The following is a 17,661-nucleotide window of genomic DNA, read 5'->3' on the forward strand; positions in this document are numbered from 1 at the left end:
TCCCGCGGCACTCCGGCCTCCTGCCGCCCGGCGCTGTGGTGTCGCCCACCCGCAGGCTGCGGGCCTGGGGGACACACCTTCCCGGAGGGGCTGTAAAGTGGGAAGTGTGCAAGAAGACAAAAGAGCCGTGTATAGCAGGAGGTGACCTGAGCTGAAAGACTTCCAAAGCCAGGATGGTTTTGTTTCTCCTGAACACCTACGCACCATTTCGAGCACAGACAGGTAGGCAGGCAGCTACTCCAACCAAAAAAACAGGTTGTGGTGATACTGTTGAGTTTTGCTTCTTCCCTTTCAGTCAGACACCTGGCACTGATGTTTAAAAGAGAAACAGAGCAGCCTATTGGAAGAACTGTCTGGAACTAGCTAAGATGAAGGAACTCAGGGCATCCCGATATTTGGTGGAGTTAAAAGCAAGAAGTTATGATAAAAGAATGCTTTCAGAGAGAGATCAGCCCTGTCTTCTGTGGAAAAAAACAAAAGCATATTTACTTTTAAACTGTTTGCTTGCTTACTAAATACTTTGGAGTATTGGAGAAGGTAGCTTTCCTGCCAAAGAACTTACATATTAAAACCCCACATTCAGACCTGAGTCCTTCTCAAACCACTACACCAAGTATTTCAGCAATATCTCCTGCAGATCCTGTACAGGATTTAAGGATGACTGCTGAAACACTTTCTCAGCTCACTGTGAAGTGTTCTTATCATGATGTTCTCTACACCTCCTCCATAGATGTCCCGAGCAGGGTCAGAGGTGTTTGGGAAGATGAAAGTCCTGCTGGTCGCCCGGCCATAGACACTTACCCCCGACATTGTTTTTGTAGGTGTTGTACATCTCCTTCACCCGGCGGTAGCGGAATGCTAATTTCCTCATCCAGTCAACTCCCCCGTGAACACCCGAGCCCAGACACAGGTTTGCACTGGCAGTTGAACTGTGAAAGCCATCCGCAGAGAAGTTATATGTGCTGGGAGAGGAGGAGGGGAGAGAACAGGTCAGTATCATTACAGTCTATACGGTGCCAGCAGGGAGTCGAAACAATTGAAAAGCAAAACAGACAAGTGGCAGCAGAGATATCCACAGGACACTCTGTACAGAACTGGAGTTCATCTCTAGCACAGTTACTAGCACAGATTTTAAAAATATTCTTACTGTAAACATAACGGAGGTTACTTTGCATGACCTGCCAGTTCTGAGGTTCTCTGGACTACAGAACATCTGACTGTCCTGAGGTCCCTGAAATTCCTCACCTGCTTCTCATCCAGGCTGCTAAGGTAACTGCAAAACCAGTCAAATTCTAAAGGAGAGAGTGGTGGTGTTACCTTTCTGACTGCTTGGCTATATTGTTGAACAGCTCTGAAAAAAAATTAGCTCAAGAGAAAAACTTAAGAAATTAACTAAAGGAGCCTTGACTGCCTGCAACATGTAAACTTTGTGTGTTTTTAACTAAGTTAGTATTTCCAAGCAGCTTTATACTAAATACCACAACGAACTGGGGGCAAGTCACAATTCTACAAACACTTTACACAGGCAATTTCTCTGAAGGAAGCAATCTTGCCTTCTACCAGGCACCCCTCCTTGATATCCCTTTCTTTGTACCAGCACATTTTTTTTAGCCCTGAGGTGAATCAGATCAGGGAACTGCTCCAGTTAAAACATAATATTTTCAGCTGGATCAGTTCTCTGGTTTGGGAGTAGGGGCATGAAAAAAGGCAGTACCAGCTCATGTCATCCTAAAATGTTTGCCAGATGACTGCATGAGGATGGGCTTCATGGTTTGAGCAGACCTCAAGCTGAACTGCAGTGAAAGAGGGCAGCTGCAGCTCATGGGGCACGGTCGGCTGGGTCAGGCCACAGGGCCAGCAGATTCGGGCAAACTGGACTTGAACCAGAGCAAGGGAAGGGGCAGAAAGGCTCAACGACACAGACCCATGCTTCTCACCTGCAGCCTGAAGGTAGCTCAGCTTACAGTGCTTGTGACACCTCACTGGGGGAGTAGCCACTGCTTGTGTATTCACATCCAGATTTACCACAGTGACTTCCCCTTCTAGAAAGCCCTGATGCCACTTTATTTCTTCATCAAAATATCTATACAGGGGTTTAACACGCTTAACATAGTTCAGTCAGCTCAGCTTTATTTCCCACACAGGCAAGCCATGAGCAGCTGAGTATTTCTGAAACAACTAAAATGCCTCAGGCAGGGGCTTTTCACAGGGTTCAAGATACACTGTTAGCATACAGATTTTATTTCATTCAAAGTGCATGCACTGACTGAGATAAACCCCAAATTACTATTTTAATTAATGCCTGAACAATTATCCAGACTCACCTGCTCACAGACCACTGGAGCCAAAGGACCTAAATATATATGTGCCATTTCAGTGCATTGCAAAACACTAACTAGCATTTCAGGTACAGCAAAAAATCTTTCTGGTTTTCTCTGCAGAAGGAAGGATCTATTCCCTAAAACATTTCACTGTTTTTTGTGCTGTTTCTGCAACAATTTCTCATAATAACCAGCCACAGAAACACAAATTATAAAGCTGTCTATAAGCTCTGCACATTTCATTCTTGAGCCAATTACCATGACTACAGGAGCAGTTTTGAATGTACATGACTATCTAACTTACAGAGATAGCAATAACATTTGGTGCAGTTTTGGTGCAGGTTTCTACCAGCAACAAGGCTCTGGCACGGCAAGGTCCCAGATCCTCACTCTTAAGCCCATCCATTATGTATTGGGCAGTGGGAAGCCTCTCAGTCTGGTTTTGAAGTGTTCTGGCCACACCTGTGCCAACTGGCTGGCCAGACTGTATCAGAAATGAGCATAGTCTGACGGAGTTCAACTCAGCTTTAGATGTGCCAAAGCTCAGTGTAGTCAGAGCTTGACAGTAGGCACAGGCATATGAATGTGAGAAAGGGGACCCTGCTTCTGTGTGCTTAATAAAGGCAGACAGCGTGGAGCCAGGGAGGGGAGAGGGTGCACGGCTGAGAATGATATTTTGCATCACTGACCAGCCCCCTGCCATCTTCAAACAGCTGGGGACTACCTGACCTGCAGCTTCCAGCCTGGAGCTCCCGTACCTTAGATCCTGACCATTGTCATCGGATGACACATCGTCTATGTGGATCTGGTCACAGTCCTGAGGAGAGCAGGGAAATAAAATCCAGCGGTAAGTAAATGCTTTGAAAAAAATGTTGAAAAAAATGTAATGAAAAAATTATTTAAGTGTAATATTAAGGAAATAAAATCTTACCTATTGCTAGTACTGTCTGGCATAGTCTAGCCAGTTAATTGTTAGGAACAAGTACCACACAGCACTTGCACAGAATATGAATAGACAGTGTGTGTGTGGGTGTGAGCAGGAGATCTGCTGTTATCTAGGGGCACAACAGCTCTTGAATAATACAGTAAGTGAAACTTCTTCCTGTGCAGACAGGAGGGCAAGAGATGCTTGTGTTTTAGGAAGGAAAACTGTTTTTTTTAACTTTCTATGCATGATAAGGCAGAGATTTGGCAGCCTTTCTCCCTGTGAGAATACTGCTTGGGACAGGAGGTGTGTGTCCACATAATTACAAGGGAAGAAGATCTGTCCCAAGGAAACTTCCAGAGACTACAGTCCTGCTGGTGTTTTCTCAGTTTGTTCTGAGGGGGCTGAGCTTCCTTTGATGTGCAGGGAAGCGGGGCTGCAGCACTGAAGGTGGCACCCTTTCATAGCCCCAGCCACAGACAGAGTTCAGGAATAGCGTCTGTCAGTAATGAGGAAATCTGTGCACAGGAAATTTAACCAGAGTATAGACTTGGAACTCAGCCTGCATGAAGGAAGTATATACTCTAGATCTTATCTTCCAAAATTCTTCATTGTTTGATGGTGGAGGCTCTGCCTCAAAAATGTAGGAAATGTTATTTCTTTGGTTTCTTTCACAGTCTTAGCATTAAGTTTAGAAAGAGAAAAATCAGGAAGCTTCTCCTGCCACCTTAAATCTCCTTTCTCCATGACCCTTGCAGGTAAGAATAAAACAGAAAGCCTTCCAGCTGAGGAACACTATCTTTTGTCCTGGCTGATTTTTCAACAGAGATAAAAGCACTTCCTACAACAGGACTCTGAAGTCAGAACCTAACCAAGGTACAGTTTTTCGTCACGACTTCAATATTCTATAAACCACAGAATTTGTCTTACCTTCCTTACACAACTACAAGTTTTATGAATTACTTCAAACTAGCCCCTTTCAAAAAAAGAAAAAAGTCCCCAAATGAGTAACTAAACTTGCCATCAATAGCAAAATGCCACAGATTGTTCTTGTCCATAACCATGAAATTTTCTGCAGCATTCATTTTACATAATTCTCAAAAAGACACACAATTTTATCTTGTTTTCATCAATCCTCTTATCAACCTATCACCAGGGCATACATTTCTGTATATAACTGGAGTCCAGCGGCTGGATAGCAGATCTGCTGGCACCTCCCTCCTCCACCCCCACAAGTTTACATCACCCCCTCCCCAGAGCTGTTGTCAGCCATGCTGGGATAATATTGGTGCAGCCCACCCGCTCCAGTTGTACGATGCAGGGCATTAAGTCAGGGGAAAGGTATTTGTGGAGGGATCTGTTTTCCTCATTTGTGGACGAATTGTTCTGTACACTGAAGTGTGACAACAGCAGCTATCACGTTTCTAACTGACTAGAACACCATGGCACTGGGTGAGACACTACCTCATAGTCCACCGGCCCAGCCCCTCCTCTTACGGGGCGAGACTCAGGAAAGCTGCTCAGCAAGAACGTGGGCCACGTTCTACTGCCTGGTTCTTCATTCTTGCAGAACTTCCTTGAAATCTAAGTGAGTAGGGCATCAAGGCAAGATATCTGGGCTGCTGAAAACAAGGTCCAGATTGTCTGAATGGAAGTCTGCAATGGGGACATATCCCAGTTATCACATCTGCTCACTTTTTTAAATGATACTCTAGTCTCTGGGAGGTATATGATGTGTGGCAGGTATAGTCTGTAACCCAGTCATATGTGGAAGACCTCAGTCAGCCCTCACAGCTGTGAGAACTGAACTGGTTTTACTGTTGTGATATATCTCTAGGTCAACCTGTGATGCACAACTGGTCCAGGTGGGACCAGACCCTTGTACCCACACCTAAAAAAGCCTGAGCTAATGCAGCTTTGAAATGGTACCTGCAGGCTTGGAGAAAACCTCTGCTGCCTCCTTGTGAAATAGAAGCTGTTCCTGAGGACTCATGGAGATTCTCTTTCTGTCACTTATGCTCCCTCTGAATACTCTCCAGGTATGTCTCTGCACTTATGAAAACAACTTATGTATGCACAAGTTGTCTATTTGTGTATCAGGACTGTGTTAAGAGATTTTTATCTCGTGGATTCATTGATCAGTTGAGCTTGCATCCCTAATTAAATGGAGGTTTAACAGTTCCCAGAACACAAAACCTCCAGGGATGGCTCTGAAAGGCAGTGCTTTGTAAACACACTAATCCCCTTGTTTGTTAATTCCTCTTCCCCTTGTCAGTACTTCTGTCCTTAATACCTGATTTCCAGAGTGCTTGACAATAATATCTCCAGGGGCACTGGGGGCGGAAGGTCTGTAGGCTGCCTTGCATTGTGAACAAAAGGCATCTGGGAGAAAAAGCACAATCCTGGAAAGCTCTGAGTTTGTATTTTAACTTCACTATGATCTGTAACCTTGGGCAACTCTTTTTCTCCACTGTTTCTGTGAAGGGGAACAGAGACTGAGAATATATCCTTCAGTGAGTATTTGCTGATATATTCTACAGTGTGATCAGAGGCCTTTGTACACAACCCCTGGTATGGCCTATACTTGCAGACCAGAGGGATTTAATCTGCCTGTACTGTTGCAAGCAGAGAGGATGTGGTTGACAGGCATGTGCTCTACGAGTGGATGCATTAGTGTGGCAAAACCACACTTGTAAGATTTCAGTGTGGACCTTGCCTGGGCTACGTTGCTAACAACCTGAAGGACAGGTCAGTGCTTGTGTCATTGCACTCCCTGGAAGTGCAACACACTCGTGCCCTTGTCAAGGTTTGCTACTTTGATTCTTTGCTATGGGGCAGGCCCACCACTAAGTTGTGCTTCAAGAAGTACCAACCCTGCCCTGCCCTGAATCAGCTGGAAAAAAAGGCCAGCTTCTAAGTTGTACAACTTAAAAAGTGAACTTTAAACTAAACTTTTAACTAAACCCTTTCTGTGAGAAGACCAAAAGTATTTGGTAGGAGTCTAGGTCTAAGGCTTCTGCAGTCATCCAGCTGCCCTGGGGACCAGTGATCAGCTTCCTTCCAGACAACTGGCCCGAGGTTTGGGATGAATTGAAGGGGAAATTGGCCTCTCTACTAGGGCTGCTGCACTGAGAGAGGGTTGGTTAAAGCAGGTTGTCTGAATGGGTCTACTGGTTCACCTTCTCATTCACCCAAGATTTTCACTCCCAAGCATGGGAGGAAAAAAAAGCATCCAGACAATGCACCCAGGAAACACTTACCTGAATCCCTCCTAGGTAAACCCTGAAAACAGATAAAGCCCTGGCTAACAACAGAGTATCACACTAATTGTTTGATGGAAAAAAGGGAGTATTCCAGTTCAGGCTCCTCACTTAGACTGAAGCCAGTGTTTTGCTACGATGTGAAATCACATCCTCACCAGACAAAGAATGACCACACAAATGCCAGGGCTGTGCAAACCTCGCTGTGTCTATGGACAAATCAGGCACTTTCTGGGAATGCTTCAGAAGGGCTTCACAGCCTCACAGCACCGTCTGCTCTGCACAGCACTGCAAACTGCAGCCAGCAAAACAAACGATTCCCCTGTGCTAAAGCAAGGTAATAACTGATTTCCTTGTCCAGTGTGCCTCTCTGTCGAGGACGGGTGACATTTCCTCCACTTCTCCCCCTGCTTCTGCTGTCAGGACTGAGGCCAGCCACGATCTGGGTGGTTCAGTCTCCTGAGTCCCCCAAAATGCCTGAACATGGCTATGGATTTGTGCCAGATGAAAGCTTTGCTATGTTTAGCATTATCTAGTGAGAGTCCTCGAGCTCTGGTCTCAAATGGGACAACTATTCTACTGCTTTCTCAGTTACAGCTTCTTTTACCCTGCCCAACACAGGATGGTCAGAAGTGTTTTCAGCCCCATGTGGTTTTGGCTTATTTTGTCTTGCACAGGCCAGTGTTGTACCACATGATGGTGCTAATGTATGTAGTAATATTTGTGGTTCTAGAACTGAATCAGTTTCTGTACTTGTTTTTTACAAATCTCTGTTTTATTTTTTAAGAATATAATTCACTGTAGTTTTTTTAAGCTTGGAACTTGATATGTGATCCTTAAATATCACTTTGTGAATACTCAGATGTAACTCTTAACATTCCAAATGAAGGATTAGGGTGGTTAACAGAGATGGATGACTGTTGCAAATTCTTCCAAACTGCAGTGGGATTTTTTTGGAAAGTGAAATTTTGTGAACACTTACTTCTCTGAAGAAAAACTTGAGAGGCCAAGCGAGACAAAACCAACCCAAGGACTCTGCTTCTAGCAGTCAGAGCTGTTACTGACTGGCAGAATTTGACTGAGGGCAGACAATTTGCTACTTCATTTCATGTTTTAGAACAGTAAGCAAAGCAAGGAGAAAACTTGTTTTAAAATGATTTGCCAACTTATATTCTTGCAAAAGTCTGGATAGGCAAAGAATTTCTGGAGGGGGGCTTTGTGCAGGACATGGACCTTTGTCACATCACATGTTGAGATCTAATGGCTGGAAAGTGCTGGTTGCATGTTAAATATTATCACTACCTATATAGTGCCCTGGGCTCCCTTTTTTTCTTTCTAAGAGAAGGATTTTTTCACTTTGCACTTTCTGTACCCTCATCACCAACGCCCTCTTTGAAAAAAGCTGAAAGACGAAAAATCTGTCAGTTGAGGTGCTACTCACTACTTACCCCTGAAAGGAAATGAGAATTCTCAGCAAGTGAAACCTCAGATTGTAAGGAGACAGGTGGCAGGAAAGGTTGTACCTCCTGTCATGCAGAGGACCACATGCAGTTAAGCAGTGAAGGAACCAGAAGTTCTCAATGAACTCATCAGGCACAGAAAAAAGTTCCCTCATTTCTTTTGGCACAGAAACAAATTCTTTTTTTTTTTTCCCAGAAGAAAAAAGGCCACAGAAGCCTGCCCAGGGACACCAGTTTTTTTCCCTTCAAACACCTCCAAGCAGTATTCTGACTCCAAGGTGCCCACAGCACAAACCCCACCTTTACTCACTTTGTATGGGACTCCTTCACAAGATTTCTATGATTGCAAATGCAAACAGATTTTCATCAGCACTGTACAACTGTTTCTCAGCTGGTGACAGAATTCTGCTGCCACCACTTTGCTTGAATTTCAGCGTATATTCAAAAGGATTTTCACTTTGTGTAAGGTACAGTCAGATTTAACCATGCCACAAATGGGAAGGATTCTTCCTTTTGATCTATAGTGTTGAAACTCTCACAGTTTCATCCTGCAGTGTGCCTGAGCTTGAGCAGACCTCCTGCTCTGTGTGTGTAAACAGAGCTCTCTCAAGAAAACAGACCGTTTCAAAAACCTCTGCATTGACTCATAACTAATTGCTACCTGCCCCATAGGATCTATGCTAATTTAGCTTAATAAAATTATTAAATAGCAAATTTCAGGAGAAGCAGCAGCAATGTCCCCATTATTAGATTTAGTAAAACTGCCAAAAGCCACCATTGTTACTGTGTATTTAGAAAAAAAAATTCCTTAACAGAATGAAGATGTCGAAGGGACACAATCAAGTATGCTTCCAATAAGTCATCTAAGGCCCATTTCTTTGGGGTCATAAATGAAAGTTTCTTGGCCAGAAGAACAAGTTTGTAGACCAGATGCAAATAATTAGAGAAAGAGCTGTTAAATAAAATAAGCAGCTACATACCTCCAGGTCATTAAAGAACAGATGTGTATCTGCAAGGTTGAAGATCATTTCTTCCATCATAAGACCTATCCGCACAGACGTTGTAGTGTCCTGTGAGAGGAAAATCAGTTTGTTTCTATTCACTTTGGGAGATCTTAAAGCAAACACAGGATCTACACATATCTGTTTCTGAAGATATGTTCATTAAAGTAGTTTTATTTCCCACGTGTATCTTAACATGACTTTCCCATACTTTCTTCTGCTCTCCTAGATAATCAAGTTCTGTCTGAAGGATGTCTATGGCTGCCTTGACCAGTAACACCCCCCACACTTCAGATTATCATAACAAGAACCTTTAAACACCTGACACTCAGTAAGAATTGCTTTGGTAAGTTGGACCAAGAACTGACTGTCAGTAGTGGCATTAGTAAATGATTAGGGGACAGTTAAGAGCAACAGAGCACACAAGGGGTGATCCTTTCCTGACTTGGTCCTCCAAACCAGCCATAGAAGGTCAGCATTGTTTTCTTTAATGTCAAACAGCAATTTGGTGAGCAAAGACTGAAAACAGACCCCAGGGGCTCAAACACAAACTGAGTCTCTTTCTCTAAAGGGTGCAATGGCTGTGTCTCAGCAGGCCTGGCTTTACTGCCACAGGAACTCAGATGAGAGGACAGAAGAGGTGGGAAGGCAGGTGTGCTGCTCCCACACCAGAGCCCAGTGCATGACACAGCATCTGCTGTCCTCCACAGCACACGTGCACCTGGGCAGGAGATGCAAGGGCAGCCACACTACTGCAAAGCTCTTCCATCCCCACTGAAGCTGCCTACTTACTTAGAAGCATCAGCATAGTTAAAACAATCCCATCCTACTCCATTATAGCATGATAAAATGCTTGTCCAAGTATGACCACTCCTGCTCAGGACAGAGTGTGCTCTGTACTGGTGTAAAGCATGCTTGCAGAGCCAGAGCTGGAGCCATAATGGCAGCTACACCCAACTAACTACATCGATTTAAAAAAAATTAAAGACAGAACGAGACAAGACACAGCACACTAAAATGCTGGATGGGTTCATCTGTCATTCTAGCTAGTGTGAGAAATGGCAACATGCACCCACAGCTCCTGTCTGCATGGGCTGACTGATGGTTTGTTCATTCTGCCATGCTATTGTATCAGCAGCCCCTGGCCCAGCAGCTGTGGGTCTAACCTGGCCCTTCCCTGAGAGGGTCCTAAACTGCTTCCTAGAAGGGAAGGACTTGATAAGAAGCTCTGGGTACCTGCAGCATTTTTAAAAACCACTTTTTTAACAGTTAAGAGAATGTGAAAGTGCCCACGCCGGCAGCTCTAAAACAGCCTACACGTTTTTGAGCAGGTATGAACCTTCTCACATCCAGATCTTGCTGCTATCACCACCAGTGGCAAAACCTTAGGTAAGTTCCTCTGAAGGACTGCATTACCTGTAGCTCTGTGTTAGTGCATTTAATTGATTCATTTTAGAATATGAATGTTTCTCCATGTCCCTTGCTACCCAGTGAGACACCAGAACTGCTTGTGAGAAGGCTGGTGCTTCATTTCCTCACCAAGTCAGTGAGCACAAGCTTAAACCAGCCCAAGCTGATGGGACTGACTCTGCTTGGCCAGAGAAGCCACCTGCAGAAAATCCTGCATGGCAAAAGCAACTGACACTTTTAGCTGAGCCATTTCCCTTTCGTCTGGCTTGCAGGGGTACATTAACAGCTGACTGCATGTGCACAGCAGATCTACTTGGTCCTCCAAGCTGCCCCTTGGATGACAGATGATGGCCGCGGGGCTCCTACGACTCTTGGCTTACTGCTTCAAAGCTGCCTAATGGGTGCTGTGGACCTCTTACTCTGAAACACAAGCAAGTGACCTGCTGTACCCAGCCTGGTGCACTGCAGCATTCATCAAGTCTCAGTCACTCTTCCATGTCTCTTGTACATAGTCAACCACCCCTCCCACTCCCAAACAACTGATCTTGCTCCTAAACCCAGAAACACACTGATGCAAATAAGGCTGCCAGCAGAACATTTTCTTGTTCATTAAATAATTCAAAAACACAAGCAAAAATGATCTGTGGTTAATCTGCTAAACACTCATAGCTCAAAAGCTAAGACAGGGATCTCACATCTTTATGTTTATATGGGTGGTTTTCCTCCACTGAAGTTACAAGCCATGCTAAACCAGGGCAGATTTATATGTAGTCTCTGCTCTAATTTTCTGCAGATTTCTCTGGAGTCATGTTATTGTATGACAGGACCATAATGAATTAGTTGAGGAGCTCTAACAGGGAGCACAATGTTTGGAGGATGAGTACATTTCAATCAACCTTTGTGGCAGATGCTGTTGACATGGATGGTGTATTACTAACCTAATTATTACGCATTCTTGGTGTAGTTCTCTTTAATTAGAGCAGAATGACTGTGGTTTCAGCCATGTGTGTGACTCACAAGCACTGGGCCCATCTAAAGAAAAGCTCTGTCACTCATGTTTAAACATGCCTGTTGCTGTCCCAGGAAGAAGGGCACTTTCTCCTCTGGGCAAAAAGTGAACTTCAACAGACTTGCCTTGGAGAGGCCTGTGACTGAAGCCTCAGAGCTGCTCCCCGGGCAGGCCCAGGGACACGGGTGTCGTCAGGGCGTCTGACTGCGGCCCCGTGCCAGCAGCACTGCATCAGATTTTACTACCCAGGTGTAGTTACACGGGGGAATTGTTCTGAAGAAAATATGCTGCTAGGAAGAAATTACTTTGTAAAATAGTTTTTAATGAAGCAATTTATTTTTATACATTTTAAGGATCATTAGTCTTCAAAACTCATTCAGGAAATCTCATTGGTTGGTATCTGTCATTTATCCTCTAAGTTTTGTCTTTAATACCAATAAAGCTAATCACTAATGGGGAGTAAGAAACATTTCCACAGTGTATGAAGTTACCTTCTCTTAAACAAAACAATATGGAAATTAAACTGTAGATGAGAGGAAAAAAATTTTCTCTTGAGATAGAGAATATGATGGAATGAAAATAAAGCAGAAAAATGCACTTTACCACCCAGAGGGGAGGTTGTTTGGGGAAATGATTTGGCATCACTGCTTTCACAGCATGGACATTTCCTCTCTAGCAAGGCATGCTTCCAAGTCTTGGCGAGGCTGATAAAGTTAAAAGGCGAATCAACACCCCCAGTATGATATAGGTGTCCAGAGGCACTAGGCCAGGGTTCCATTGGCAGTTATTTATTTGCATTACTGTAGCATCTAGAAGCACAAGTCCCAGACGTGGACCCCACTGTGCTAGGGAGCTGTACCCACCCAGAGGAAAGACACAGTCGCTACAGCTTTCTCTTCAAGTAGGAATAAAGAGGAACATCAGACTGACAGGACAACACCAAAAGTATATCAAGTTATCAATCATCATGTTATCCAAGTTCTTTGGACAGTGTGTGAATAACGTGAAAGAGAATTATGAAATTTGTCTGCAGATCTCAATGGAGAGCTCTTCCCAGGCACAGAAATGCTGTGCCACTGAAGGAGAGCTCTGCGCTGCAGGGGCTGCCGTGGAGGACTGCTAGTGCCTGCATTAGAGTGGTGTGAGTTTAGCAGAGCAGCGTAAAGTTGCCACGTTCATACCGACAGCCCCTGCTGATATGTCCTTCCAGAGAAAAAAAGCACAACCTGCAGCCCTGGGAACAAGATTCCTGGGTAACAGACCTAGCCCATATTTCGTGATGCGCATGAAATCCAAAGCAGAATGGACCACAGACAGTTTGAAAATAAATCTCCTCTAGGAACCACTTTTTACAGTGAAAACAGATTAATCTAAAAACTCAAGTGCTTGATTAGTTACTTTAGAAGAGCCAAGTCCTACCCCTCTGCTAATCTACGAGTCATGCTTTTACAAACAAGGACAATGAGAGGCGAGAAAACTGGCAATAAACTCCTTTTGTAAATAAAATCTCCAGCACCACGGTGTACCCCTGTATGCATCACCTCTGCCACACACCGTTGTTGGAGCTTCCTTCAGGGTCAAAATTAAACAGCCCCACTGTTATAAATTACTTTTAGTGTTAACCTCTGGTGCTTGGACATGACAGACCAGGCACTCCTGACTGTCCAAGACACAGCTTTAACAGGCTTCTTCCCACCAGCTGGGGGAAATAAGCACCAAGGGAGCAGTGGGCATTTGAAGTATCCATTCTCAAAGACATTGGTATTCCCCCTCCTCAACATACCCCTCACTCCCACTTCTAACAAATGGGAGCAGTAGTTGCACAGCTGCATATTACTGCTTAGTGCACATCTTGACAGAACTGAGAGTGGGAAGTCCCTATTCTCTACTACTCCTTCAGAAACAATAAAGGATCAAAACATACAAAGAGTAAGATAAGCACTTTTTTAACATTTTGGATCAAAATGTTTGCCCTAAAGAGCATCCCTGGACATGTCTCTGCTGTTTCTGTCACAATGGTGACTTTCAGCTATTGCCTACTGCTGACAATGGCTGCATCTTCTGAGCAAGATAATTTTCACTGTAAGTGAGGCACTGCCAACTCCCAGCTCTTTATCTGCTTGTTTGGGGGTTAACTTTGCTGCCTGTTCAGCAGATGGTCTTATTAGAGGACAATGAGGCCAAAAGAAGCCTGTGGAACATGCTGCAGAGGAAGACAAAAATGTCCATTCACCAAGGGGAACGTTTTCTTTCATATCCCCAGGGCATGACCTGACATATTTGCTCTGAGTGTTGCTCTTATGTTGGCTACTTGGATGCGCTGTTCCAAATCCTTGAACTAGTTCTGTACATTTGAAATTATTTGCATTTTAAAGTTACAATTTGAGTTCGATTATGTCCCCCAAGCTAAAAACACCTTCCCTAAAATTAATATGTTTCTGTTTTCATTTTGTCCCCTCATTTTGCATAATAGGTTGACAGAAGATGGCTAAAAGGAGCTTGCTGAAAAGCCTTCAGTCTGTCTTCACTTAAAGATGATTTCCACAAAAACTGGAGGTAAGCAAAGATATTTCCCTATTACAGCAGTAGATTAAAGAGGGAAATTAGGTCTCCTCACTCCATGTGAAACTCCAATGAGTCTGTATTTTAGCAGAACAAAGGGAATGGGAAATGTGTAAGCATAGCCAAATCAGCCTTAAGCCACATTTGCTGGTACAATACCTGCAAGTTTGTTGCAGCATGCACTACATAGGTCCTCAGACCCTTTTTGAGGAGCTCACCAACACAAAAGCCTGCACTGCTCTTTCTTCACTACTAAAGATACTGGCATTACCTACACAAAAGCCCATGTGCATTGCAGGCACGCTACTAACTGCACCATCATCATCCTCCCAAGTGGCTCTGTATTAAAACCTTCTTACCACGGCTCTCTTGAAACACTGAGATTGATTTTTCATAAACAGCTTATACTTGCCTTAGAGTATGCATTAAAAAGACATGTATTTGTTAACACCTGCAGCTACTACTAATCCTGTTGGCTGGATGTCCACAGCCAGCTCTCCCCTCTGGTACACTGCAATTTTGAAAGGAAGGGAGAAGCAGACTTATCTCTGGCAATCTCTCAAGTGCAAGTCACTCTCGCCTCCAATCCTGGCTCCAAAGCCCATGCCAAGTCCCTGCCTTACAGGTACCCTGTTCAGACTTGCAGGCCATTAGCAAAGGGGCAAAGCTGGCTCCTTTGAGAGGGATAACAAATCAGCTTGTTGTCTGACTCCACTTCTACTCAGCAAATGTGCCAATTAACCCGACATTCAGAATGTTAGGACAAAGTCATTCCGAGAGTGGATCTTGGATTGAAACCTCCCTCTGCCCCCCAGCCTTTAAAAAAAACCAAATAAAGCCCTAGTATTTAAAACTAATCAGTCTCTTTAAATCCTTGCCAAATACCTGTTTATGCCATGAGCAAATAATTACTTTTCTACAAGGAAGAAAGTATTAATTAAGAGTATTCATCAGACTCCTATTCTATAGGGTTTATCTGCCATAGGTGTCAGCCAGAGGTGAGAGACGGATTAGTATACAATCAAGGGCTTTCTAAGTCAAATCTCCTCCTTGTGGTTAGCTGTTAATAATGAAGTTGTCACCACAAGAAAGAATTTAATAGTTCTAATTGCATTTAATTACTTGGAAACTCCTAGTGAATGAACCAGCTTGGTTGTCGTATAAAAATAATAATAAAAAAAAAAGCAAAGATACAAATGCCTCTGCCACATGTTTGAACAAAAAAAAGTCTGTGAGAATAATCAGAATAATTCTTCAGATGTAACATTTTATACCTTGATCAGAACTTGAGTTATGGACAAGGCTTTCCCTTAATAATGGGAAATTAACCATGTGCTTCAGTTCTAGTTCAAGTAAGTCCATGCCTTTTTGAGGAAGAGAACACATTTAGCTCCTTTACTACACTTACTAAAGTAGCTTAGCTGGCAATTTTTTCTTTTTAATAGGCACAGGCTACAGCTAGACCTGGCTTCTCCGAGCTTTAAGTGAGGGTGAGTATTTGTGAGAAAAGTTGTTTTAAGTAACCACATTAGCCCAGGAGCTGAAACCCATTTTCAGAAGACTTAAGTAACTACACTTCAGACTTTTTTTAAAAAAGGATTGTCCTTTTTTAAATAAAATCACTCAGCTTTTCAGACTCTAAACCTTCTTTCCCCAAAAATGAAGACATCCTGTTTTACCTAAACATGGATAGACCCAAGTTTATTAGACAAGAATTTAAATGAGCAGTGTCTACACTCATCACAGTGTGACCTTGTGAAAGATGGAAAGCAAATGTAATTTAATCCCTTTTCTTCAGAAAACTTTTCATATTCACCCTTACTGTGACTTGAGTATGCAATACTTCCAAAGTATTCCTTATTATTTACTGAAGGAGTCTCTTCTTACAGGCACGTATCTGTTCAGAAATGGTTGGGGACTACACCTTGGAAATTACTCCCATAAGCAAATGGGCATGTCAGTCACTAAATCCTCACATTCAAGAGCACAGGGAGGTTGAAAAGGTTCTCCTCCCTCTCTAAATGAACTATGCTTAGGGACAAGCAGTAATGACTACACTAATTCATCCAGTGTCTGAACCCGTGAGTTCTGAAATGGATTCCAGTCCTGTGGGAATACTTTACTTAAACACAGGTTAAAAGCTGGGTCAGGATGCTTTAGAACAAATGGAAATAATTTTTATTTAGCAATACAAAAGGTTCATGACCAAAAACCTACAAATAATTTCTTTTTACTATACAGGCCATAAATGTCAAAAAAGGGAGTAAAATTTAAACCAAATACATCTTCACTCCCTTCCCCTCAATTCAGGAAAATCACTGTCTTTCTACGTGTAAGCCCTTGATAGCACTCTGAAAAACAAAACTCCTGGAAAACTTGGTGGAAACATCACAGTGTGTAATCCTCAGGACAATGGCCTATTTTGCACATGCAACTTCCTAACACAAGTTATGTCCTTTTTTTTTTTTTTAACTATATGTTCCTTAAAATCAAGCCACAATTCAACAACACTGGAAAGCAGGCTCCCTTCACTCATGCTTGTTTGACAATCCAACATTGTTTCTGATATATATTTTATGTCAAAAATAATCCTTTAATACTTCCAAATGCCACATGTGCACTTTGCTTAGAAAACCCTCTGCTCACCTAAGCTCTAGTACAAGAGGTTACAGCTACACAAGCCCAGAGCATCTCCCGTGCCCACAGCCTAAGCTGTTGTGGGTCTGGTTTTGCTGTTTCTGCTGCTGCTTCTCATCAGCCAGTACAGATGACAAACACAGATGTTTGCTCCCGAAATACACATTTGAAACAATCAAATGGCTGGAATTATTTACTCCCTTCTCTCCAATAATGAACTACTAATTGATATAGCAGCACGTCTGAAGTAACAGACTTTTTTATTACCTGCAGTGATTGAATGCTTTTTTAATTTAACTTAAAAAGGCATTAAATACAAGATTTAGCCTCCAGTGGGTAAAAAAATCTCCAACTTCCTCAGAAAATCCTTTCCAAATTGTATTCATCTTGACTTAATCCGTGATCTACTGAGTGAATTAGGCTCTATTTGTTTTGAAAATCTATTTTATGGAGTTCCAAGGACTGTGTTTTCCTTAGGAAGGGCTTATTCTGCCTCTGACCAAGATGCCTGCTAGCAGCCCTCAGCATAGGCCTCTGCAGGTTTCTAACATCCCAAGGTGCCCCACACATATGACTAACAAAATGTAAATAAACACAGCTGAGCCAGTAAGAAATTGGAAGGTTTTCTCATTAAAGAAATAAAATAAACAGATGTCCTTAAGCACTTTGGCTCATGTTTGTCAAAGGAATGGAAAACTCTCAGATGTTTGAACAGCAGTAGTGATATAAGGCCACATCTCAAGTGAAAGAAGAAGAAAAAAAGCGATGCCATGGCACTTAGCATTAACTAATAGTTCTCAAGGGAGGGCACTTTTGATTTGAACCTTAGCAACTTCTACAAATAGTTTTTAACAGCCGAGCAATAAAATGGGGTTTTATTCCTTCTCAGTTTGTAAAGTAGTAAAGGACAGATTCGGCCATTAGAAGCATGAATCACCATCAGATTTGATTAAATCCCTATGGTGTTTCAATTGGGTCCTGGCTTTAGGGTCCTGCACAAGAACAAAGCAGTGTAAAGCACAAGCTACTTGCAGCACTCAATGAAAGGGTGGGGGGGGGGGGGGGGAAGGAAAAGA

The 17,661-nt window shown here is 43.1% G+C and overlaps 1 protein-coding gene across 1 annotated transcript in view; it reads right to left on the reverse strand.

Moving 5' to 3' along the window:
* Nucleotides 1-801: 801 nt before the first annotated feature.
* Nucleotides 802-17,661, reverse strand: part of EYA2 (EYA transcriptional coactivator and phosphatase 2) — a gene marked incomplete at its 3' end in the record, with an annotated part of 48,555 nt that continues 31,695 nt past the window's right edge. The window contains 3 exon segments of the mRNA XM_008944555.1: nucleotides 802-962; nucleotides 3,080-3,138; nucleotides 8,947-9,036. Coding sequence (XP_008942803.1) covers nucleotides 802-962; nucleotides 3,080-3,138; nucleotides 8,947-9,036 — 310 coding nt within the window.

Source organism: Merops nubicus, unplaced genomic scaffold (assembly GCF_000691845.1).
Source record: "Merops nubicus isolate BGI_N331 unplaced genomic scaffold, ASM69184v1 scaffold40127, whole genome shotgun sequence".
Classification (NCBI taxonomy): domain Eukaryota; kingdom Metazoa; phylum Chordata; class Aves; order Coraciiformes; family Meropidae; genus Merops; species Merops nubicus.